At 42.0% G+C, this 24,530-nt stretch overlaps 1 protein-coding gene across 2 annotated transcripts in view; it reads left to right on the top strand.

The window, feature by feature from the left end:
- PRKN (parkin RBR E3 ubiquitin protein ligase) overlaps positions 1 to 24,530 on the top strand; it is a 1,222,813-nt gene that overhangs the window by 484,978 nt on the left and 713,305 nt on the right. For both annotated transcript variants that reach the window (XM_030556702.1, XM_030556701.1), the window contains one exon: positions 13,966 to 14,084. In XM_030556702.1, coding sequence (XP_030412562.1) covers positions 13,966 to 14,084 — 119 coding nt within the window. The remainder of the gene's footprint in view (positions 1 to 13,965; positions 14,085 to 24,530) is intronic.

Genomic DNA, 24,530 nt, shown 5'->3' with positions numbered 1-24,530 from the left:
TACATTTCCACAAATCTACTGAGTTTAGTCCAGCTTTTATCAAAGGACAAGCGTATTGGTTTTAAACCTGCTTCTATCAAAAGTCTGGCTGCTAAAGAAGGCTATTACATGAATTATAGCAGGGGTAGGCAACCTATGGCACATGTGCTGAAGGTGGCACGCAAGTTGATTTTCAGTGGCACTCACACTGCCTGGGTCCTGGCCACTGTCTGTGGAGATCTGCATTTTAATTTAAATTTAAATGAAGCTTCCTAAACATTTAAAAACCCTTATTTCCTTTACATACAACAATAGTTTAGTTATATATTATAGACTTATAGAAAGAGACCTTCTAAAAACTTTAAAATGTACTACTGGCATGCGAAACCTTAAATTAGAGTGAATAAATGAAGACTCGGCACACCACTTCTGAAAGGTTGCTGACCCCTGAATTATAGGAAAGTTTCTAAGAAAATACTTGTGCTTTTGATTTAGGTGTATATTAAAACCCTTCTGCCCATCACCCCTACAGTAAGCCAAGAATTTTAGGATCAGGGCCTTAGGTTCTAACTGCCTACTTGCACAAATACAGATAGATATCATCTTCCTTTCCAAATGCAAACAGATGGACATCATAGCAAATGGACTAAAGGTAAAAAATCCACTGCTATCTACGTACTACACAAACCATAGTGAGAGATTATGCCATACTCTATCAAAAAAACTGAGGAACCACCTGATCAGCATCCTATACAGCAAACAGGAAAACATCAAAAAAGAGCTCTCCAACCTGGAGACTCTAATTAATAACCAAACTTCTATACAAACAGACTTCACTAGAATAAGAGAGGAGATCTACATTACTCACTTCACCTCTCTACAAAGGAAAAAGGACTGTAAGCTGTCTAAACTCCTACCTGCCACATGAGGCCACAACTATGGTACCCCTAACCCACCCAGCAATATCGTCAATCTATCAAACTACACACTCAGCCCAGAAGAAAAGTCTGTCCTATCTCGGGGACTCTCTTTCTACCCTGCCACCCCCACCAACATGATACAGTTCTGTGGCGATCTGGAAGCCTACTTTCACCGTCTCCGACTCAAAGAATACTTCCAGGACAACACTGAACAGTGCACTGATACACAGGTGCCCTCCCACCAACAGCGCAAGAAGAAGAACTCCACATGGACCCCTCCTGAGGGTCAAAATGACAGTCTGGACCTATACGTTGAATGCTTCCGCCGACGTGCACAGGCAGAAATCGTGGAACAACAACATCGCTTGCCTCACAACCTAAGTCATGCAGAACGCAATGCCATCCACAGCTTCAGAAACCACCCTGACATTATCATCAATGAGGCTGATAAAGGAGGTGCCGTTGTCATCATGAACAAGTCTGACTACCAAAAGGAGGCCGCCAGACAACTCTCCAATACCAAATTCTACAGGCCACTTCCCTCAGATCCCACTGAGGAATACACTAAGAAACTACAGCATCTACTCAGGACACTCCCTACACTAACACCAGAAGAAATCAACATACCCCTAGAGCCCCAACCAGGGTCATTCTATCTACTACCCAAGATCCACAAACCCGGAAATCCTGGACGCCCCATCATCTCGGGCATTGACACTCTCACTGAAGGACTGTCTGGATATGTGGACTCTCTACTCAGACCCTATGCCACCAGCACTCCCAGCTTTCTCCATGACACCACTGATTTCCTGAGGAAACTACAATGCATTGGTCACCTCCCAGAAAACACCGTCCTAGCCACCATGGATGTAGAGGCTCTCTACACAAACATCCCACACACAGATGGAATATAAGCTATCAGGAGCACTATCCCTGATGATGCCACAGCACAACTGGTTGCTGAGCTCTGTGCCTTTATACTTACACACAACTATTTCAAATTTGATGACAATATATATCTCCAGATCAGTGGCACTGCTATGGGCACCCGCATGGCCCCATAATATGCCAATATCTTTATGGCCGACCTGGAACAATGCTTCCTCAGCTCTTGTCCACTCACGCCCCTTCTCTACCTACGCTACATTGATGACATCTTCATCATCTGGACCCATGGGAAGAAGACTCTGGAAAAATTCCACCACGATTTCAACAGCTTCCACCCCACCATCAACCTCAGCCTGGACCAATCTACACGGGAGTTCCACTTTCTTGAAACCACGGTGCAAATAAGGGATGGTCACATTAACACCACCCTATATCGAAAACCTACCAACCGCTATGCCTACCTTCATGCCTCCAGCTTCCATCCCGGACACATCACACGATCCATTGTCTACAGCCAAGCACTGAGGTAAAACCGCATCTGCTCTAACCCCTCAGACAGAGACCAACACCTACAAAATCTCCACCAAGCATTCTCAAAACTACAATACCCGCATGAGGAAATAAGGAAACAGATCAACAGAGCCAGACGTGTACCCAGAAGCCTCCTACTGCAAGACAAACCCAAGAAAGAAACCAACAGGACTCCACTGGCCATCCCATACAGCCCCCTGCTAAAACCCCTCCAACGCATCATCAAGGATCTACAACCCATCCTGGACAATGATCCCACACTTTCACAGGCCTTGGGTGGCAGGCCAGTCCTTGCCCACAGACAACCTGCCAACCTGAAACATATTCTCACCAGTAACTGCACACCACACCATAATAACTCTTGCTCAGGAACCAATCCATGCAACAAACCTCGATGCCAACTCTACCCACATATCTACACCAGCGACACCATCACAGGACCTAACCAGATCAGCCACACCATCACCGGTTCATTCACCTGCACATCCACCAATATAATATACACCATCATATGCCAGCAATGCCCCTCTGCTATGTACATTGGCCAAACTGGACAGTCTCTACGGAAAAGGATAAATGGACACAAATCAGACATTAGGAATGGCAATATACAAAAACCTGTAGGAGAGCACTTCAACCTCCCTGGCCACACTATAGCAGACCTTAAGGTGGCCATCCTGCAGCAAAAAAACTTCAGGACCAGACTTCAAAGAGAAACTGCTGAGCTTCAGTTCATCTGCAAATTTGACACCATCAGCTCAGGATTGAACAAAGACTGTGAATGGCTTGCCAACTTCAGAACCAGTTTCTCTTCTCTTGGTTTTCACACCTCAACTGCTAGAACAGGGCCTCATCCTCCCTGATTGAACTGACCTCGTTATCTCTAGCTTGCTTGCTAGCATATATATACCTGCCCCTGGAAATTTCCACTACATGCATCTGAGGAAGTGGGTATTCACCCACGAAAGCTCATGCTCCAAAACGTCTGTTAGTCTATAAGGTGCCACAAGTTTCTTTGCTGCTTTTACAGATCCAGACTAACACGGCTACCCCTCTGATACTTAACTACCTACTTGTGAGGGTTAAACCAGTAGTGGCTGCACAGTGGATGCACAAAGTCGGCACATCTTTTTTATGCAAATATGTTTAAAATTTACTGTCACAGGATGGGATGGCCCTTTAAGGGAGTTGATTTTAGCCCCACTTGTAACTAATCAGCTGCCTTGCAGATGGTGAGCTTAGAAGACCAACAAGCAGCTCAATCGTTTGTCAGAGATCTAGAAAGCTTCCTGTAGAAGACCTGGGGTTAGGGAAAGAATATGGAAAGGGGCTTGGTATACCTGTCTAGATTAAAAATCTGACTGGGGATACCCAGCTGTGTAGGCAGTGGCAGAGGCCTCGTCTAGGGTGTTGGTAGGTGGAAAAACCTCGTTTACCTGTCTATATGGATGTTGAAGTGTATTTGTGTTTGAACAATGAAAACATCCATCAGAAAAGGGAGTGAAATATTGACAGTGTGATGGGATCTTCATTGACATGGCTTGTGAATTGATCCCCCTTCATTGGTGTGTGAATTGCCCCCCCCCTCCTTGAGAGTGGGGAAAATGAGGTAGAGGAAAGGTCTGATGCTGAGCTTGGGGAGACCTGTTGTACTCAGATTGTATAAAAGTTATCAGAAGTAATAGAAGGGTAAATGTAATGAATGATCTGGCTGTAAAGGTGAAAAAAAGCATCCCTATCTGAGACCATTTGTTAATTTCAAATGGGAGAAATCCCACCTCCAACTGGTATTAAAAGGATTCTGACCAAAATTCCGATATTCAACTTTTAGACACATTTTCTGGATACTTCTCTGAAGCCAAATAGCAAAGGAGTGTAACTCTATCCCTATAATACTTGCAATGTGGCTAGTTCAGCCATTTCTTACTGTTTTTTCATGGCCAGTTCTGAGCTTTATCCAGGAAAAATCTGGCATGGAGTATATCACTAGAAAGGAACAGGATGAGGTTGATTACTTCCAAAGCCACTTGGAAATATTTTAATGGTGACCACTGCAAATAGCTTACAACTGTCATCCATGTAATTCAAGGTACTAACAGTCATCTTTCAATATATGGGGCCAAATGCTTACTGATGTCAATGAAAAGCATCCCATTCATTTCAGAGGATTGTGAAGTAAAGTCCATGACTTTCAGTAAGGGCATGAGGTAATTGTGAAGTTATATGGAGATTTTCAAACTTGCACTATTATTAGTATTCTTTGCAAGGGAGTTGCTTATATTAACTAGATTGCTGCTGTGACAGAAAAAGGAACATACAGGAGGGAGCCCACTTGTTAGTATCAGAGGGGTAGCCGTGTTAGTCTGGATCTGTAAAAGCAGCAAAGAATCCTGTGGCACCTTATAGACTAACAGACGTTTTGGAGCACTTGTTAGTAAGTTCAGATTCGTGTAGCTCAGGGGCTTCTGTGCCACCTCATATCCCCTCTTGCTTCAGTTCCATTCTTTTCTCCTCACACCTACACGTCTAATATAATCACAAAGGACTACATCAAGCTTTTCCAGGCAACTGAAAGCTTCATTGAAATGAAGATTGCCAATTTTTTGTCTTTATCAGCACCATGACACCATGTTGCATATGTAAGTATTCACTGTGGTTCTAATTACAAATCATGTCTCATTTATTTAAGGAGATATTTGAGATTGTATTTCTCCCTCTGTGCATTGCAGTGGGCTTTTGTAGTCTATACTGGGGAACAGTTATGTTTATTAATGTAATAATTCTTGACCTATCATCTGTTGCTGAAGATATAGGGAAGATAAATTCTCAAATTGGATTGTTAACTGCAGTGATGACTGATTTTTAACTATTTCCTTTCTAGTTAGAGGAAACTGAGGGAATCAGAACAGTTTTGGATTAAATTATGAGTATGAAAACAGAGTTGTGACGATGTTGTTAATTATAAGACAATATAAGATATCCTAATCTTTCTTTCATGCTGTATTCTCTAATGCTTAAAGGAATATGAAGAAAATAAAACAGTTGAAACTATCTTTTTATCGTCTATAAGTTGGAACTGGAACAGGCCCATATTCAAGGTCAAGGCTTATCCCATGTCCAAAGTTAAGTCTTTAAACCACCAGCATTAGTGTGCCTGCCTCTGCTGGGAACACTGGAAACCCATAATATCCCCAACAGCTCTTGGGACACTTAATTGGTTGCTCTATGATTTACCGCTCTTTTTGCTAAAATTCTTGTTCATAGTTTGAATTTAAAAAATGCTAAAAACTAGTTTTATTCTCTGCTCTATGCTCCAGGGACCCTTTTAGACTTGCTACCTCTTAGCACCTTAGTTTGGATGGACTCAGTTATCCTTGCTACAAATCCTGCTTCTTTTGCCTCTTGCATTGCTTTACTGTTCCTAGCTATGTATTCTGGACTTTACAGATGCCTATATACGGTTAGACGTACTTGCTCAGCCACTAGATGCATCTCAGGTTTCTGACAGCAGAACCATACCAGTGTTGTTGTTTAAACTTGTGTCAGTACCATATGTGTTTTGTGACATTTTTAGCCGTTCTACAAAGAATAGAAGCAGTGCATGTTTTTTCCTACTTGTGTGACTGGCTATCATAAACCTTGTCCCAGATTTGGACCTTAGCGTCCAAAATATGGGGGTTAGCATGAAAACCTCCAAGCTTAGTTACCAGCTTGGACCTGGTAAAGCTGCCATCACCCAAAAAATTAGAGTGTTTTGGAGCACTCTGGTCCCCCCAAAAACCTCCCTGGGGACCCCAAGACCCAAATCCCTTGAGTCTCACAACAAAGGGAAATAAACCTTTTCCCTTCCCCCCTCCAGGTGTTCCTGGAGAGAGACACAGAAGCAAGCTCCGTGAATCTAAACAGAGGGACTCCACCCTCCCCGTTCCCAGTCCTGGAAAACAGAATTACTGAGAGTTAATCTCTCTTCCCCCCTCACCCAGAGGGAATGCAAAGTCAGGCTAGTAAATCTAACACACACAGATTTCCCCCTGACTTCTTCCTCCCACCAATTCCCTGGTGAGTACAGACTCAATTCCCTGGGGTTCCCCACTAAAGAAAAACTCCAACAGGTCTTAAAAAGAAAGCTTTATGTAAAAAGAAAGAAAAATACATAAAAATGGTCTCTCTGTATCAAGGTGACAAATACAGGGTCATTTGCTTAAAAGAATATTGAATAAACAGCCTTATTCAAAAAGAATACAATTCAAAGCACTCCAACAACTATAGACATGTAAATACAAAAAGAAAAACAATAGAAACCTTACTGCCTTACTATATTGTACTTACAACTTGGAAACAGAAGATTAGAAAGCAGGAAACAGAAATCACTTCTCATAGCCGAGAGAGAGCAGGCAGAAGACCAAAGAACAAAGGACTCCCACACAAAGTTCCCTCTACCCAGATTTGAAAAAGTCTTGTTTCCTGATTGGTCCTCTGGTCAGGTGGTTCAGATTACTTCTTTCCAGCTATCTGTTTATGACACTGGCTGACCAAGAACAGCGCACTTGAAGGAATCCCACCATTTCTCCATGTTACCAGTGAAGGGCTTTAGTCACTAGCTTGCTCCTCAGAGTGAATTGGAGTACAAAGATTCTCTGTTGGACATGCTTCACTTCAAAGCCTTCCTAACTCATGGTAGGATCTAAAATATTGTGAAACTAGCCAAGAGGATGTTTTGATTGGCCTGGTGACCACCAGAGTATTTATGGTGGCCTGGTCATGCCCTTAGCAAGTCCCAACCAGAGGTGACATCATCATCAATTATCACAAGCCATAAAGAGATTTTTGTACTGTATCTGGGTGATAGGCAACTTCTGCGATGCTCCAGCTTAGTAATGGTCCAAAACCAATATGCAGTTAGAAGAGCATTTCCATATTCCTCTGAGCCAAAATGGTACAATCATGGATGCATTCTGCCTAGGGTGGGAAAGCACTTGCAGAGGGGCTTCATTATCAAGATTTTTGGTGTCTCCAAAAGTTATCCTGCTACATACATATTCTGGGGACTACAGTGGCCTGGTTGGAACTGGACTTTGAGAGCCCTCATATCTCATAAAGTGGTCCTGATTTAAAAGAAGAATCAGGCCACCAGTTTTACATAAACAAAGGATATAAAGAATCTTGCTTCCTAATCCTGCAGCGGCAAGACTAGGCAATGTCTCGCAAGATGTTCCCAGATGCCTTTTGCCTGGCAAGAAAGGGAAATCTTATCAGAGCTGGCTATGTGGTTATAGAATTGAGAAGTGGTGACCTGATCAGAGGATGATAGATCTTTCTTCTGTGGGGAGCATCCCATATTGTCTGTCACTCCACTGAACACCAGGACCCTCGTGTTCTGTTGAAGGCGCCTGATAAAGATTGCACTGGTGATGGACACTTTCATTCTCTTTGAGGCTGTAGAAAGGATAGGATTTCATGGATGGCTACTCCCCCATTCACTATGCTAGCAAAGGCCCTGATTAAGCCAAGTAGAGAGACATTTCATAAACTTTATGGCCCCCCCATTGGCTAAGGCAAACATGGTTTCCAGTCCTGATAGAATTGGTGCTGATCTTACCACATCAGTTCATAAGGAAACAAGGGATCTCTTTACATCTAATCAGGGTTCCTTTTCCCTGTCAGTGTGGCTTCTGAAAGGGTAGTCATCCTAGCATCACTGAAGCAGGTTGTGAGATGAACATACCAACACATGTGGGAAAGGATTCTTTTGGCTGCCATTCAGTGTTTCATGAATGAAGGTAGACTAGTTTTTCTGCATCCCATAGTCATATTTTGGGGCCTCATTAAGAAGTCACCTGTGTTTGGGGAAATTTGTGTGGTTCTGAGTAACATGATGAAAGCTCCTTTTGCACCACTGAGAGATCACATTTCTAAGGTCATTTTCCTGATAGCAGTGACTTAAGCTTGTAGAATGTATGAACATCAAGCACTGGTGACTATTAAAAGTTGCACTATTCTTCTTTAAGGATAAGGTAATGTGGTACTGTGGTCTCATAGTAAATGCCTTTCAAAAGTCATGATGGAATTTCACCTGTTGTAGGGCAGATTCATATCATCTTCCTAATTGGCGATAGCCAAAAAGACGTAGCAGTGGAACTCCTGCCAGTTACGTATGTGGAGCATAGACCAAAAACTTCTGTAACTGCACATTCTCTGAAAACAAGAATTGCAAACACAAGTACAACTAGTTTTCTCTTTAAAAAATTTACAATTCTATAAAACCATGAAATGAACTAGTGGTTAACTTTAATTTTTTTATTTTTGTGTGTTATGCACATCTTCAGTATCAGAACTAACACTTAAAATGGGACTTCAGTTTTTTAATTGGTAATTGCTGTATCTGCACAGTCTAGCTGAGTGCCAGTGTTATAAAATATTAACGGAAAACGTCATAAAAACCTATAAAGCATGATTGAATGAGGGAAGATGAGGTTGTAAGCTTGATGCTGCAGCAATTTTAGTGATTGCTGGCTCAGTGCCATAATTACAATTTTGTATTAATAATGCCACTTCAGAGCTGGTGTTGTGCATAAATCAGATTCCTTTCTTGTTTTCCCCCTTTCTCCCCTTGAAAAGGGGAACTATTGGAATATATTCTGAGTCAATGATGTTTGCTAAGATTCATGCTAGCACTTCCTAGAATAGGTATGGTTAATGCTAAACTGTTGTAGTTTGATGTACAGTATGCTCACTTTAGGCATGTGTACCTTTTTAATTCTGGCTCCTCTTGACCCCATTCCTTGTGATGTTGCTCACTACACAAGCCTAAAAAGTTGACTACAAGATTGTGGGATTGGAATCAATCCATTTGCCTAAAATAGTTGTTGGGTTGCTGAAAGTCTCCATTTAACTTTCTTACCTAAGATCAGAGCATCTCCCCGTCATGGTCTCAGTCTCCAGCAGCCCTACTATAGGAAAGACAATCCAAATGTTATTCCGCATCTCTGCACAGTTCTTTTGCGTAACCACTCCAGCTAGATCTGTTCTAAATGTTTCTTGTGTGTTAACCCCCTCCCTCAAATTAAGTTTATTATTCATAAATGAGAAAATTGATCGTACTGAGTGGAAGTAAAAATCATGTTGAGACATTGTACTCTGTGCAATGTTTCACCTATACAGTAAATCTGCAATAATCCTCAAACCAGGTCTCTAAGATTCCCCTCTGTTCTTATTGTGACAGTAAGTCATGCTTATTGATGGCTAGTTACACTATGAATATTTTGTAGTTTACTATCAATGATACATCTCTCTGTCTAACTGGGAGGTGCCTAGCATACAGAGCAGATGGAAGATATGATCCCTGCTCGATGTAGTTTATAAGGTAAATTGAACATGATGTAACAAACAGGACACAAGACAGTTGGGAGTGCGGGAATGGAGTCAAGAGTAGAATCAATGACACTACAAGATTACTTTCCTCCATGAGGGCTAGTGTACAGCATTATGTGTGGTGTTTGATGACTTAGTTAATTTCACATGAGACTTATTTATGCTATGACTCTTGAGAATGGATTTGAATAAGGAGAGGGGGTAATGGCCTTTGGCCACTCAGGATGAGCATTCTAAGCAGCACGGCTGATATGGAAGAAGGTGTGACGTCATTTACAGGAAAAGCAAATTGACTGGGTCAAAGTGGCATTGTTAGCAGAGCCAAAAAGTGGGAAATGGGGATGCAAAAATAGATCTGGGGCTCAATCTCCCTCTATGCTGAAGTTATACTTTGTGCACCTGAAAGTGAGGAGCCAAAGGAAGCCAACTCTAATGACCATGATTATCTTGATGACCTCCTGCAGCAGCAAACTACAGTTTGTGACTACTTGATACATGAAATATTTGTGCTGTATTTTTGTTTTGTTTACTGTCATGCTGTTCCCATATTAAGGAGATGCAAAAAGGAAAGACTGACCAGTTTGCAGAACGCCTTTAATCTTTTTCAATACACAGTGTTTTATTTCTTTGGGTCCTAGCTCAAATTCATCCCAGGTTAGAAGTGCCTGCAAGTTAGAGCACATTGATAGAGCACTGTGGAGAGACATGCACTGTTGCTGCTTGTGTTGTACCAGCTGAAAGGATAAGGAGAGGACTTCATTTAATTTACAGAACTATATCCAGCAACTTTCACAAAGTCTAAATTCCATTGAAAATCCTGTTATCTGTTGTGTCCTTCTGTGGTCATTTATTTTCCCCCAGAGAAGCATAATAAAAAGTCTTAGGGGGTAATATAAGTGAAGAGGATATTAAGGACATTACTGTTGCCCTCTGGAAGAGCATTTTGTGTTCCTGCAGGTTTGGACACTGATCAGAGATGGGTTTTTTTAATAATATTAAGTGCTCACTGGAAAATGCCTTCTTTCAATAATGTAAATGTTCTCTAGAGTCATTTCTTTTTCTTTTGGAAGATTTTACTTTTTTTCTTGTACAGTCCTGTGAGTAATTAAGGTTTGGGAACTAGTTGCACCAGGGCCTTGAGGGAATTCATGAATATCAACAACATGAAATTGGTTTCAAATAACATATAACTGTACACATTCTCTTTATTATTCTGAAGAGCAAGCAAAAATGTAGTAAATATGGTGTACTTTAAATTATTATACCTAATATTTTCTGAGGTAGCTCAGTGTGTGTTCCAAAGCTATTTTCAAATGTCATGTTACTAAAAGAAAAAATGGAGATGAGCATAGATACTTGTGAATTATTTTGGCTAGCAAGCAAAGCAGATAATTCGTTCCTCTTCCGACTGCCCCACCCTACTGGTACTAGTAAATAAGATTCAGTCTGTAAGTTGAAGGTAAATAAATAGCATGAAGATCATCAGACTGATGGCAAAAAGTTAATTCTCAAAAATTTACCATTATCATATTATGAATTAATCCAATAGATAAATCACCCATAACTTGTCATCTTTCAGTTTTCATGTCATTGTGTGACTCATGCTGAAAGATTTCCTCTTCACTAAGGTAATGGAAAAGTTCGTGTTTGGTAGCCTGACACTTTAAGCATGTTTTCAATGTGTTATTGTGAGTAAAATTAAAATCATAAGACCGTAAGGCCATACTAGGTCAGACCAAAGGTCCATCTTGCCCAGTATTGTGTCTGCTGACAGTAGCCAATGCCAGTTGCCCCAGAGGGAATGAACAGAACAGATAATCATCAAGTGATCCATCCCCTGTTGCCCATTCCGCTCTTCTGGCAAGCAGAAACTAGGGATATCATCTCTGCCCATCCTGGCTAATAGTCATTGATGGACCTATCCTCCATGAACTTATCTAGTTCTTTTTTGAACCCTGTTATAGTCTTGGCCTTCAAAACATTCTCTGGCAAATGGTTCCACGGGTTGACAAACAAACAATTGAAAACTGGGAAGTAAATATTTCTGGAGATTTCAACCATTGGGCACACTCCTACAAAGCTTTAACATTTATACATTAATTAACATATTACTAACTATTTTGGGGGGAGATTTTCAAAGGCCCAGGGGGAATCAGGCATTCAGCTTCCACTGAAAGTCAATGGGATTTGGATATCTAACTTCCCTTTGTACCTTTGAAACTCTTCTAGTTAATCATTCCGCCCCCCACCCCCCATGTGAGGTAGGTAAGCAGTACCCAGCTCCTCTTTGCAGACAGAGAAACAAAGGGAGAATGGTTAAGTGCTGCCTCAGAATCAGGAGTCAAATGCAGTAGTTCCTTATTCTCAGCTTTGTGCCTATGTTTAGACCATGCTGCCATTAATGCTGTTGAGCGTCCCTTCCTAGGGGCTGGGGGTCACACACTGCTTAGCTGCAGGCAGCCAGCTTAGAGGGCATTTCGGGTAGCAGAGGTGCCATCAATGGCAGCTTGGGTGCTATAGCTTTTAAAAATAGAAGACAATGTCTTTGTGAACCCCTGAATCAGTAGCCTCAGACTCAGTTTTCCTTTAGCTGTCAGTGGTCTCCCTCTGACTGGTTACTTATGTAACTTTAGCGCCCTGGTGGCCAAGATGGAGTCTGCTTTGCAGGCAGCTCTGGCCAAGAGAAGGCGCGTGCAGGAATGCATCAGGAGAAATCCCTTCCACCCCAGGGGCACCTGTTCCAACCCTCCCCAGAGTGAACACACTCCCACAGGAAAAGTACAATGGATATAACTAAGGGAGGTATTTATTTACAGAGGTATGAGAGGAGAAAAACAACAAGGGGAAATATAGAGGGAGCAGTAAAACAGTGCTGCATCCAAGCCAAGGCCCCACGGATCCAGTGGGAGCACAATCTGGAGGGGCTGACACTGAGCAATTTGTGTGCACACAATGTTCAGGAGTCTTGAGCAAAGTTCCAGTCCAATGGTGAATCTTGGGTGCTCCTGGTCCTCTTCGGCGCCAGTGAACTTTCCCCAACAAACCCCTCCGGAGCCCTCTTCTGCCACTCTCTGCAAAGCCTCACAGAGCGACCACCTCCCCACTTAACTGTCTAGCAGCCTCCCTCATTCCCAAGGCAGAGTCACAAGCTCCAGTACTCACAGCCCCACGCAGATCTGGGCAGCCATGATACTGGATCCAGCTCCGGCCTGTCCTCCTCGGGCGATTCCTCCCTGGCACAGTGCTCCTCCTGGCTCCTGTCCTGGGGTGTCCCCAATCGGCTGCCCTGTCCTTCCCAGGCTTCAGGCAGGTTCTGTGCTGCTTCCTTTGCAAGGGCATGCGGGCTGCTGCCTCTCTCTCCCTCCGAGCTCCAGAGCTACCCTCCACAGTTTCCCTCGTTTTTTCCTCACTCTCCCCCCTCCCCAGGAAAAAGATGTAAAGGGACCATGCTCTCTAAACCCCAAAGGGGTTACACTTAGGGCTTGGCTACACTCGAAACTCGAAACTCCAAAGCGCTGCCACGGGACTGCTCACGTGGCAGCGCTTTGAAGTGCGAGTGTGGTCACAGTGCCACAATCCCCGTGGGGATTAGCTTGCAGCACTGGGAGCCTCGCTCCCAGCGCTGGGGCACTGTTTACACTGGTGTTTTGCAGTGCTGTAACTTGCTGTGCTCAGGGGTGTGTTTTTTCACATCCATGAGTGAGAAAGTTGCAGTGCTGTAAAGCGCCAGTGTAGTCAAGGCCTTAGTTTCACCTTCTGGCCAAGTCAAAAGCCTTCCCCTCCCCCCACTGGGTTAAATAAAAGTCCAACAAGCAGGACTACAAATATCTTCACCCTGTTCCATTTTCTGGATCACAATCTTCTCCCCATGGCCTGTGAAACCACCTCTTCTTGCTTGCAGGGGTTCAAAAAGTCCATACCATTATGGGTGTTGGTCTTTAAGGGTAGGCACCAGGAATAACACTCTAGCTACTATCCCAAAGACCAGACAAGGCTGGCTTTAGGAGGGAGAATGCAAATAACTTATGATTTTTAGTAGGCTAAAAATTACATTTAAAGAAGATGTGCTCTAGCTCAACCACAGCTATGGGACTTGAGGCAGAAATTAATATATGGAAGTCTTATGACATGTTACGCAAGAGGACAGAGTAGATGACTCTTCTGGCCTTTTAAATCTATGATTCTGTTAATTTAATTTTCAGTTTGTTTGTTTTAAAACACTCCAGTCTAGTTCTGATTTCAGTGCAAATTGTTTTCTTTGTTTTTTTTCCAACAGATGCAGCTAGTTACAACAGTTTTTATGTTTTCTGCAAAAGTTTCTGCCAAGCTGTGAAGCCTGGAAAACTGCGAGTCCGTTGCAGTACGTGTAAAGAAGGGACACTGACTCTGACAAGGGTAAGCAAGAGATTTCAAGTTTTTAAAGAGGTAAAAATTATGGATTGAGAAATAATATAAACATATTAACTGCTATTTATAGCTTCAAAGATTTGTAAACATTTTATTTATCCTTCCACTTTTTTTGTTTGTTTGTTTGCTCGGTACATTAATGGAAAACTTTTCAAACTTGCACTCTGATCTTGCAAAGACTTGAGCAGGTGCTTAATTTTATGCACTGTGGGAAGTCCAATGGACATATTACATCTGAGTTCCACAAGACTCTGAGCATTAGGTGCTGAGAACAGGATCCACAAGGGACTTTTAGGCACCTAGAATATCACTGGAACAACACTGTGATTCACAAACCCTGAGTTAGGCACCTAGGATCCCTATACAATGAATGGGGAGAGATTCATAAAATTCCAGAGGGGACCACTGTAAGCATCCTGTATAACACAGGCTATAGAATTTCACCAAAATAATTTCTCTAGTGGATCTTTTAGAAGAACATACAATCTTTTGATTTTAAAATTGCAAGTGGTAGAGAATTCACCACAGCCTATGGTAAATTGTTCCAATGGCTAATTACACTCACAGTTAAAAATGTGTGCCTTACTTCCAGTCTGAATTTGTTTAGTTACAACTTCCAGCCATTGGATTGTGTTATACCTTTCTCTGCTAGACTGAAGAGCCCATTATTAACTATTTGTTCCCCATGTAGATTGTTATAGACTATAATCCAGTCACTCCTTAACCTTCTCTTTGAGTTGTTTGAGTCTGTCACTTTAAGGGATGTTTTCCAATCATCTAATCATTCTTGTGGCTCTTCTGTGAACCCTCTCCAATATAGCAACATCCTTCTTTACCATTACCCCAATTTTTGTCATCTGCAATCTTGATCAGTGATGACTTTGTTTACTTCCAAGTCATTGATAAAAAGGTTAAATAATATAGGACCAAGTGCCAATCCTTGCAGGACTGAACTGAAAACACACACACTTGATGATTCCTCATTTACAATCACATTTTGAAATCTATCAGTTTTTAATCTACGTAATGTGTGTCATGTTAGTTTTATATCATTCTAGTTTTTTTTAATCAAAATGTCATTCAGTACCAGGTCAAATGCCTGACAGAATTCTAAGTCTAAGAGATAGGCGCTTAAGGATGCACAAAAGCCGGCATGTTAGGTTGCTCCCTGCCTAAGTGAGCCCGTAGTAGATGCCATTGAGAGGGGAGTGTGCTAAGCCCCTCCATTCTCATGGAGATAGAGGCTTAAATCAGGGTTGCCGGGAAGCACCTACTTCTCCTAGCAATCCACAACTGGAACCCCTTTACTGGAGTAAGGAGGTTTAGGTGCTATTAGCAGCTATAAAAAGACCTCTTTGGGGAGCCTGCATGCTTGTCACATACCACACTCAGGACACTGGGTAGTTAAAGTTGCAGGGAGTTAGTCTGGTTGGGTTAGTGGGGATCTCTTGCACCTGTAAGGATTCTGATGCGATTATTAGTTCACCAGCTGGATTGCTCAGAGAAGAAAGCAAGCAGCATAAAAGGCTGAGCCAGAAAGCAGGAGAAAGGACACTTTGATCTGCTGCTATATTGTGCTGTGCCTGGAACATAAGAGAAGAAATAATAATAAAGGTATTTGGTGACGGTACACTGGTGGAATGTGTCTGTTATTCAGTCACCAGAAGGGCTTGCCAGCTCAGGTTTCCACAGCTGGAGTGAGAACTCACTTACACCTTTTATGGATCGGGGCATCTAAGTCATTTTTTGTGAGAATGAGTTAGGCACCTGCCTCATACCACCCAAAAAGGCCAGAGGAGGTAGCATACCCATGTATAACTTCTGTCCAGTGTTTAAAGCACTTGCCTGGCAAATAGGAAACCTGGGTTCAATTCCCCTCTTAGGCAACAAGGGGGAACGGATTTGAGCAGGGGTCTCCCAGCTTTCTCAGAGTCCTCCAACTACTGGGCCGTGGCATAGTCCAATATGAGAATCTCTCCTATTGAAGCTGTTCCACGGTATATAAATAATTTAGTCATTGGAGCAGAAGGACTGGACTCTGGGTCTCCCTCTAAGTGGGTGCCCTAATCATCAGGCTGCAGAGTGGGCACCTCCACCTTCATTTACCCCATGCCCAGTTTTGAATGGGACCTGATCCTGTAGGAAACCCCTGAATGCACACATGAGATTGGGCCCCAGGTGGATGAAAGCCTATATTCTCCCATTTTGTGGATTACTCTGGGCTTGGGTGGGAGATATGTTTCTAGGCATCTCCAGTGAGGCAGCAGTGTACATGCTCAGAAGCAGAAACTTAGGCACCTAGAGAACTTTTACTGCAAAAATGTAGGTGCCGAGTGAGTTTAGGGTTGGTTTGGCTGCTGCCTACGGGGTTAGGCAGCAGCCAAGCAAGGGTTTTGTGACTGTTAGTGGAAACTAAAACTGGGACTTGGGTACCTATGTCTGTGTGTTAAGCATCTAAGTACTCTTATGGATCTGGCCCTGAGTTACCACAGAGAGAGTGGAGGACCATATCTCAGTTCTCCTGGTTAATTTTGGAGGGTGTGGAATCAGACAGGGAAGGATTAAGAGGCTGTTCAGCTAGTCTTGTTAATCTGTCAGGCCCAGCTATGAATTGCACAAACAGAAGGTGGCCAGCAGAGTGACAGCAGCCTATATGCTATCAATCAGTGCTCGTTGTGTGACCTTTGTGGGTCTGTAGATGGGCAGATAGGACTCCTGACCTGAAATGCGCAGGTCTCAGAATCTTGCTTATGGCTTATGATTCATGTAGGGCTGGCCCTAGATCAATGGCTCCTCAGGCGAGGGACATCTTCAGTGCCTCCCCCCTCCATTTGTAAAACTTTTGAATACCTTACTTTTTATTGCATTTGTATCCCATTTCATGACTTTGATGCAAGCATGATTTATCCTTGTCAGATAAGACAATACATTTGCATGCTAGGATCTGTAAATCTATATTTATTCATGCCATATATAAGCAAATAAAAAAAGTTTCCTCTAAGCATATAGAAAATTCTTAATTTTAAGAATAACTTTAATGTACTAACATCAAGAAATTGAACTGTGCACCAACATTGGGTGGACCCCCAGTATTAAATAATGTTACAGTAGGTGACAGCCTTGGAATGTAAACCCTAGTCCTTTAGTTCAAAGGATCACTTACAATTACACAATAAAGCAAGGTTCACAGTATCGCAGCTGGGCTCTCACTTTGCTCTTATATCTCACTGACTGACTGGTGACGCCTTGGCCGTTATATACACTCAGGGGCATGGCTAACAACACTGTAGGAGGGTCAAGGAAAATATAGTTCTCAGAAAGCCTGGAAGGTTCCATGAGATTTTACAAAGATCCAGAACATTCTAGGAGGTTAGTGAAAAATGTATCCACATATGGAATACCTGAAACATTTTACTTCAAACATTGTGTTTTTCCTTTTGTCGCTAACAACAAAAACAGCACCCTGAGCCCGGCGCTTCCCAAGCCAACACCCCAGGCGGTCACCTAGGTTGCCTGACCCTAAATCCAGCTCGGATTTCATGTGACAGATGCCTGTTTACCTATAAACAGCTCTCTCGTGTGGCTCTGTATTGATTGATCAATTACCAATAAATATACTATGTGTCGTTACTAGTTCTTTGGATTTATCTGCTGGTTTGGTTAGCCTACTGTGACTTTGTCTGGTCAGCAGAGTGCCAGTGTCTGTAGCCTCACATCTTCAATCAAGAATTTGTTAAATGTTTACCAGAGTGCTAAGAAGTCGGTTCCCAGACAGACCAGGAGGTAGCAGGTGGAATCCGAGGAGATTACTACCACTCAGAAGGAAGGATAGGGTAGTAGCCTGCTGACACCAGCTGCCATATATAAAAAGGAGGAAGAATTAAGTAGTGAATATTGTGCATGAATGGAGATTTAGGTGGTAACTGTGTACTTCTGCTTTTACCCCCCAAAATGTTGAGCACTTGTATTGGACTTGGGTTGCATCCTGAAAAAGGAAGGATGTTGGTTGAATATGTACATATATCTTCAAAAAGGGGATGACTTAGATGACTTTTTGTTTGAGGCTTGAGGAGTTTTATTGCTTATACACTGGAGAGTGAGAGCTTTTCTTATACTGCCTGAAGTCTGTCACCTGACGTTGCTATAAAAGTGGTTTCATTTTTTTTTCAGAAGAACTGAGCACCCACAGCTCCAATAAATTTCAGGGGGTCTGTGTGCTGTTTGGCACCTTTGGAAATCAAGGTACTTTTAATAGGTGTCTACATTTGGCCTTAACTTTGGTTTACAAAGAGCGGTGGGTTTTGCTTTCTATTTTTTTGTTCAATAGCTTCTGAGTTTTTATGTCCAATGCTTCAGGGAGAAAAATGTCTGTCCTCATTGAAATAATAAAATGTGATAAACATTGCCAAATTGTTATTTGAATTGTTATTCAAAAACTTCTGTCTTTTAGACAAAACTTTAATGTTATGCTTAAGTCATTTGAGGGTCCCTTTAACTTATTATTGAGGCTTTGATGAAACATATTGAGGCATTCCAGGTGAACAATTGTAAATGTATCTCAATCAGTAAATTCTAATGATATGTGGAATTGTAAATTGAAGACTCCCACAGAACCTTTGAGAAAGATTGCTCTTTTTTGTACTTCGAGAAACTAATTAATGGTACTTTCTTAAGGGTATTTCTCTCTAAAGAGAAAGAGGGGCATGGACTAAGGTCTCCTGACTCTAATCTCTGTACCAACAGTGATTCCCTTTATGGCTTTCTGCAAGTCACTTTAGTCAAGATTTTCAAAAGTATTTTCTAATTTTGACTGTCTCAAGTTCTGGATGCCCCACCTTAAACATCTGGGTCAACATTTTCAGTCTTGTATGTCCAAAGTTAGACACCTGTATCCATATTTAGGTACCTAAATAGTAGGCCTGACTTTTTCTGAGGTGCTGTGCATTTGCAGATCTTATTGACTTCATTAAAGGTTGTGTGTTCATCATGTCTGAAAATTAGGTTATTTTGTCATTAACCTTTCTGCATCAGTTTCTCAGGCTGTAAAATGAAGATAATTCTGGCCTGTCTCAGAGGGCTGTTTGAACAGCTTTGAATACAAGTAGGGATAAACTTGTTTCTCTTTCACTTTCATCTTAATTATTATTCTTAAATATTAAATACCAAGGCATGCAGAAAAGAACAGTGTGGCTCCACCAAGCAGCCCAATTTTCAGATTCCTTTCAGAGTTCAGATATCGTCACCTTATGAGAGATCAATGAACTGCAAGAGAACCAAGAAGTTAGATTCCACTTCACAGACATTTTACTGGGCCATCTTTTTTCACCAAAGCTACGTTTTAATGTTTAATCAATAATGGTTTCAATCAAATCTACATTAAAATAACTTGATTCAAAATTATCTTTACCTCATATTTATAACTTTGGTTCATATTCAAATTTATATTTTCATCTAGATGTCAAAACTGCTGAAGAAAAATGCTATTTTTAATAGCAGAAAATGAAGGGAATTGTTAAAGACCTGTCACATTTCCCTTTGCGTTGCTAACACAGAGTAAACCTTAGGTTCATGTCCATACTCACTGATTTTACAGAATATGTTTTTATTTTGCTGCTTCAAAGACTTAAGCAATAAAGTCCTAAGACAGGATTGCATTTACAGATTCAAACAGACCTTAGCATTAGCTTCCTCATGCTCATTATTCCTAGGGTTTGTCTCTGCAGGTTTTCCTATTTCTTCATCTAGTTTTCTCTTAGCTCACAGATGCTCCATCTTCTATTCTGAGGAGTTGGAATTAATGAGAGCCATTTGATATGCCAGAGTGAGTCATCAGAAGAGCCCAACATTTCCACATAGCATCCTAAAATCTGACAACCTATCACAATACTCTTGCCTCTTCTGTCCTCATCTCCTCCCTCCCTCTTCAAATGTCTCCCTTTTATTTCCAATCCTTTTTTCCCTTTATGCCTTTTCCACATCTTTCTGTCTCTCTCTCCTCTTTTCCATTGCTTCAGCCATTCTAGTTGGTGCCAGTTTCAGGGCTTTGAGTGCTGCAGCCCCTAGTGATGTAATCTTCCAAAACTCAACCCACTTCTTATAAGTTACTGAAGATTGTGGCTTCAAAGGAGACCTTCCATTATCATATTGCTGACACAGCATAAACATGATGCCAGAAATAAAAGTGAGACTCTTATTGTCCTGCAAATAGTAGATGTTTTACCAGTGGGGTTCCTGGGGCATTGCCCCACAAAATATTTTTGGATATTCTCCTCATTCTTGCTTCTACTTATAATCTTGAACTCAGTAAAATTTAAGCTGAGTCAAATTTTGAAACCATTCTAACATTAAGGGTTTGAAGTTCTTATGTGCTTAGTCTTAACTTTGCCAAAGTCTATCTGAACTTCCACATATTTGAGATTCCCTCATCACACTTTTCTTATTTGAAAAGATACTAAGCATTGCTCTTAATTTTGGTAATTGAAAAAAACGACTGAGTCTCTTCCCCCCACTCTGTTCTCCATAATTCCTAACAACCCTACTGTAAAGACTTTAGAATAAAAAGCTCTAACATGGCAGATCTCTCAACAAACCTCTTCTATCTCACTGTTTGCAATCTACCTGGACTAAGTTATTTTGGCATCTATGGGGTAAATAATATAAGGAATATATACAAGCTGTTAATTTTCACTAAATGAACAGGCTGCAGCTGCTTGTTTTTCTATTAGCATATTTTACATTAGACATGTACAGAACCTCTCTGGAAACTGTGTAGCAGCAGCATCTGCCAGTATTAAGATTGGTTCAATATTACAACTTTCAAAGGATTCATATTTTTCTGCAGTTTGAGATCCCCTCTGAGAGAGAGTGAAATGGTGTATTTTGTCTAATCTATCTGCTTTAGACTTTTCTATAATGCTTGTGCCCACTACTCTAATCTATACCTAGGATGGTTTTTTGCATGGTTACACATGTGTATTCCTCTCAGGTGTATATGTGCCAGAGCTGAAGAACTTTCTTCAGCAATACCTGTTGGAGCGGTGCATGGACCCTGTATGTCCTTGTGTCCCCTCCCAAGGCTTTATAAGGGTGGCGCAGCCCTGACCCTCCCCCAATTCCTTCTCCTTGCCCAGGGCCTGAGTTGGAGCTCCCAGTGCAGTTTACCTCACTTTTGTTTTCTTTTGCGTAGTTAGATAGTTCAGCTTTCTATCTATTTGTAAATAGTTAACAGTTACTAACTGCTAACTAAGTATATTTTATTTTGTAAAGTGTGTTTTATCATTTTAGTTTTCATGCTAGGCACTGTTGGTATGCAGTGCTCTCCAGACCTTAAGCACTGCCCATTGTGTGGGGTGTCTGTCCCAAATAGTGACCTTTAAGGGGCTGTCTTTTGAGCCTCAGTGAGGGGCACATTAAGGAGAGGTGCAATATCTGCTTCTCATTCAAGAGCAGAATGCAGATTTAGAGAGACCTGTGCTTCAAACCCCACCTCATGGAGCAAGCCACAAGGCTGGTCCCAGCCCTGGGGCCCTCTGGAGAATGCCCTGCTTCCTGTACAAAGACTGTTAAGTGTGGCTGCAGTAGTCTCAGACAGACTTCAATATCTTCATCAACGATTTAGATGTTGGCATAGAAAGTACGCTTATTAAGTTTGCGGACGATACCAAACTGGGAGGGATTGCAACTGCTTTGGAGGACAGCGTCAAAATTCAAAATGATCTGGACAAATTGGAGAAATAGTCTGAGGTAAACAGGATGAAGTTCAATAAAGGTAAATGCAAAGTGCTCCACCTAGGAGGGAACAATCAGTTTCACACATACAGAATGGGAAGAGACTGTCTAGGAAGGAGTATGGCAGAAAGAGATCTAGGGGTCATAGTAGACCACAAGCTTAATATGAGTCAACAGTGTGATACTATTGCAAAAAAAGCAAACGTGATTCTGGGATGCATTAACAGGTGTGTTGTAAACAAGACACGAGAAGTCATTTTTCCACTTTACTCTGCGCTGGTTAGGCCTCAACTGGAGTATTGTGTCCAGTTCTGGGCACCGCATTTCAAGAAAGATGTGGAGAAATTGGAGAGGGTCCAGAGAAGAGCAACAAGAATGATTAAAGATCTTGAGAACATGACCTATGAAGGAAGGCTGAAGGAATTGGGTTTGTTTAGTTTGGAAAAGAGAAGACTGAGAGGGGACATGATAGCAGTTTTCAGGTATCTAAAAGGGTGTCATCAGGAGGAGGGAGAAAACTTGTTCACCTTAGCCTCCAATGATAGAACAAGAAGCAATAGGCTTAAACTGCAGCAAGGGAGATTTAGGTTGGACATTAGGAAAAAGTTCCTAACTGTCAGGGTAGTTAAACACTGGAATAGATTGCCTAGGGAAGTTGTGGAATCTCCATCTGTGGAGATATTTAAGAGTAGGTTAGATAAATGTCTATTAGGGATGGTCTAGACAGTATTTGGTCCTGCCATGAGGGCAGGGGACTGGACTCGATGACCTCTCGAGGTCCCTTCCAGTCCTAGAGTCTATGAGTCTATGAGACTCCTGGACTCAGATTTCTCCACATGGGGAGAGGGCAGGTGCAGGGGTTGTGTGGAATCAGTTTCTTCTGACAGGGATCACTCAAAGTGGAAGAACAGTTCTTTGAAGAGGACTTGGAACATAATCTGGTATCCGGGTAGGGATTTGCCATTGACCTGAGACTCCACTGATCCCTCAGAGCAGGCAGTGCTGCAGGAGGACACATTGCCTGTGGAACCAATTTTACCACAGGAGGATCCATCTGCTCCTATTAGCCTTGTGTCCTCCTTGCCTGATGGCTCAATGATCCTGGACACTTTTTCTCCCAGTCCAAATGGTTTTAAGTCTCATCAGGAGCTCCTGACAAGACTGGCAACGTTTGCAGACCTGCAAGCTGAGTTTGTACAAGGAAATGCTCACAAGCTTCTAGACATTCTCCAGACTTCTGCCCTGGTACGGTAGCAGCTCAAACTAGGAATGAAGCTCTTCAGGAATGGGTGAAGGCCTTATGGCATATGCTGGCCTCTTTGATCCCCACAGCTAAGCACATAGACAAACGCTATCATGTCACTATGCAAGGATTCAAATTTATTCCTTCCCTGCTATTAACTCTTTAGTAGTGACAATTACCAGTGGGAAATTGTGTTAAGGGAGATTTGAATCAGCTCACAAAGAAAAAGAACCCAAGAGACTTATTTGGTGAAAAACACATATCTCCCATCCTTCTCTGCCCAGATGTATATAGTGTATCAGCAGGCACTGTTAGCTGAATATGACTTTAACTAGGATGTAATGTCCAAGTTTACTAAGAAACTGACACAAGAGGAATTTAAGGTTTTCCTGGGAGAAGATCACATAGTGGCCAAGATGTCACTCCAGTCTATACTTGATACAGCTGATGCTTCTAGGGTGATGAGCAGTAATAATGAGGAGAGTTTCCTGGTTACAGAACTTGGGCTTAGCTACAGACATTCCACAACTGTCAATGACCTTCTGTCTAATTATTGGTATTTATTTTTCGGATAGAACTGAGTCATTACATTCTTCCAAAGACTTTTAAGGAATGGTTTGCTGATAAGAGGCTCTATACTACAGTACTCAAAGAGGCACCAATACAGACCTCAACAATATCAATGCCAATAGCAGTATTACAGGCAGCCTTTCTACCCATCCAGGCAACCAGGTTTTTGGAAAAGGAAACATAAATCACAAAGAATGAAGTCCTCTGTCTCCATCATTACACAAGCATCTTGTCTTCATTCAATTGCAAGGAAAAGCAGCCCATTTGACTTCTGCTTCGAGGACAGCCATACATCAGCAGTCTTTGTAGTTTCCCCCACCCCTCACTATCTGGGGACAGATTGTTCCATTTCCTCATTGCTTGGGAATCTATAATGATGGACAAACGGGTCCTAAGCATTGAGGCTGTGATGTTCTATACAGTTTCTGTCAACTCCTTTTGCTACCTATCTGCCTCGTCCCTTTTCAGGGACCCAATTTACCAGTCAGTGCTCCTTCAAGAAAGTCAGACTCTTCTCAGTCTAGGGTTGACAGATGTTCCCCTTCAACATCAGGGAAAGGGGTATTATTCATGACATTTTCTGATTCCCAAGTCCTGGGGGGAATCTGAGACCTATTCTGGATCTTTGATATCTCAACAAGTCCATCAAGTACGTAAAAGTTCACATGGTGTTCCTAGCATTGATTATTCCTTCTTTAGATTACGATGAGTGTTTTGATGTTCTTAATTTCTGGGACACTTATTTCCATGTGGCAGTTTTGCCAAGTCACACGAATCTTCTATCAGTTTCCAGTTTGAAAAAACTGAGAGGAGTTGCCCTTAACCTCATAAGAGGCCATGAGGATGTCTAGGGTGCATGCACCACCCTGTTAGGTACTTATGCAGAAAATTCT

The sequence above is a fragment of the Gopherus evgoodei genome, chromosome 3, assembly GCF_007399415.2.
Source record: "Gopherus evgoodei ecotype Sinaloan lineage chromosome 3, rGopEvg1_v1.p, whole genome shotgun sequence".
In the NCBI taxonomy this organism is placed as follows: Eukaryota; Metazoa; Chordata; order Testudines; family Testudinidae; genus Gopherus; species Gopherus evgoodei.
This window is presented reverse-complemented; position numbering and strand designations above follow the sequence as displayed.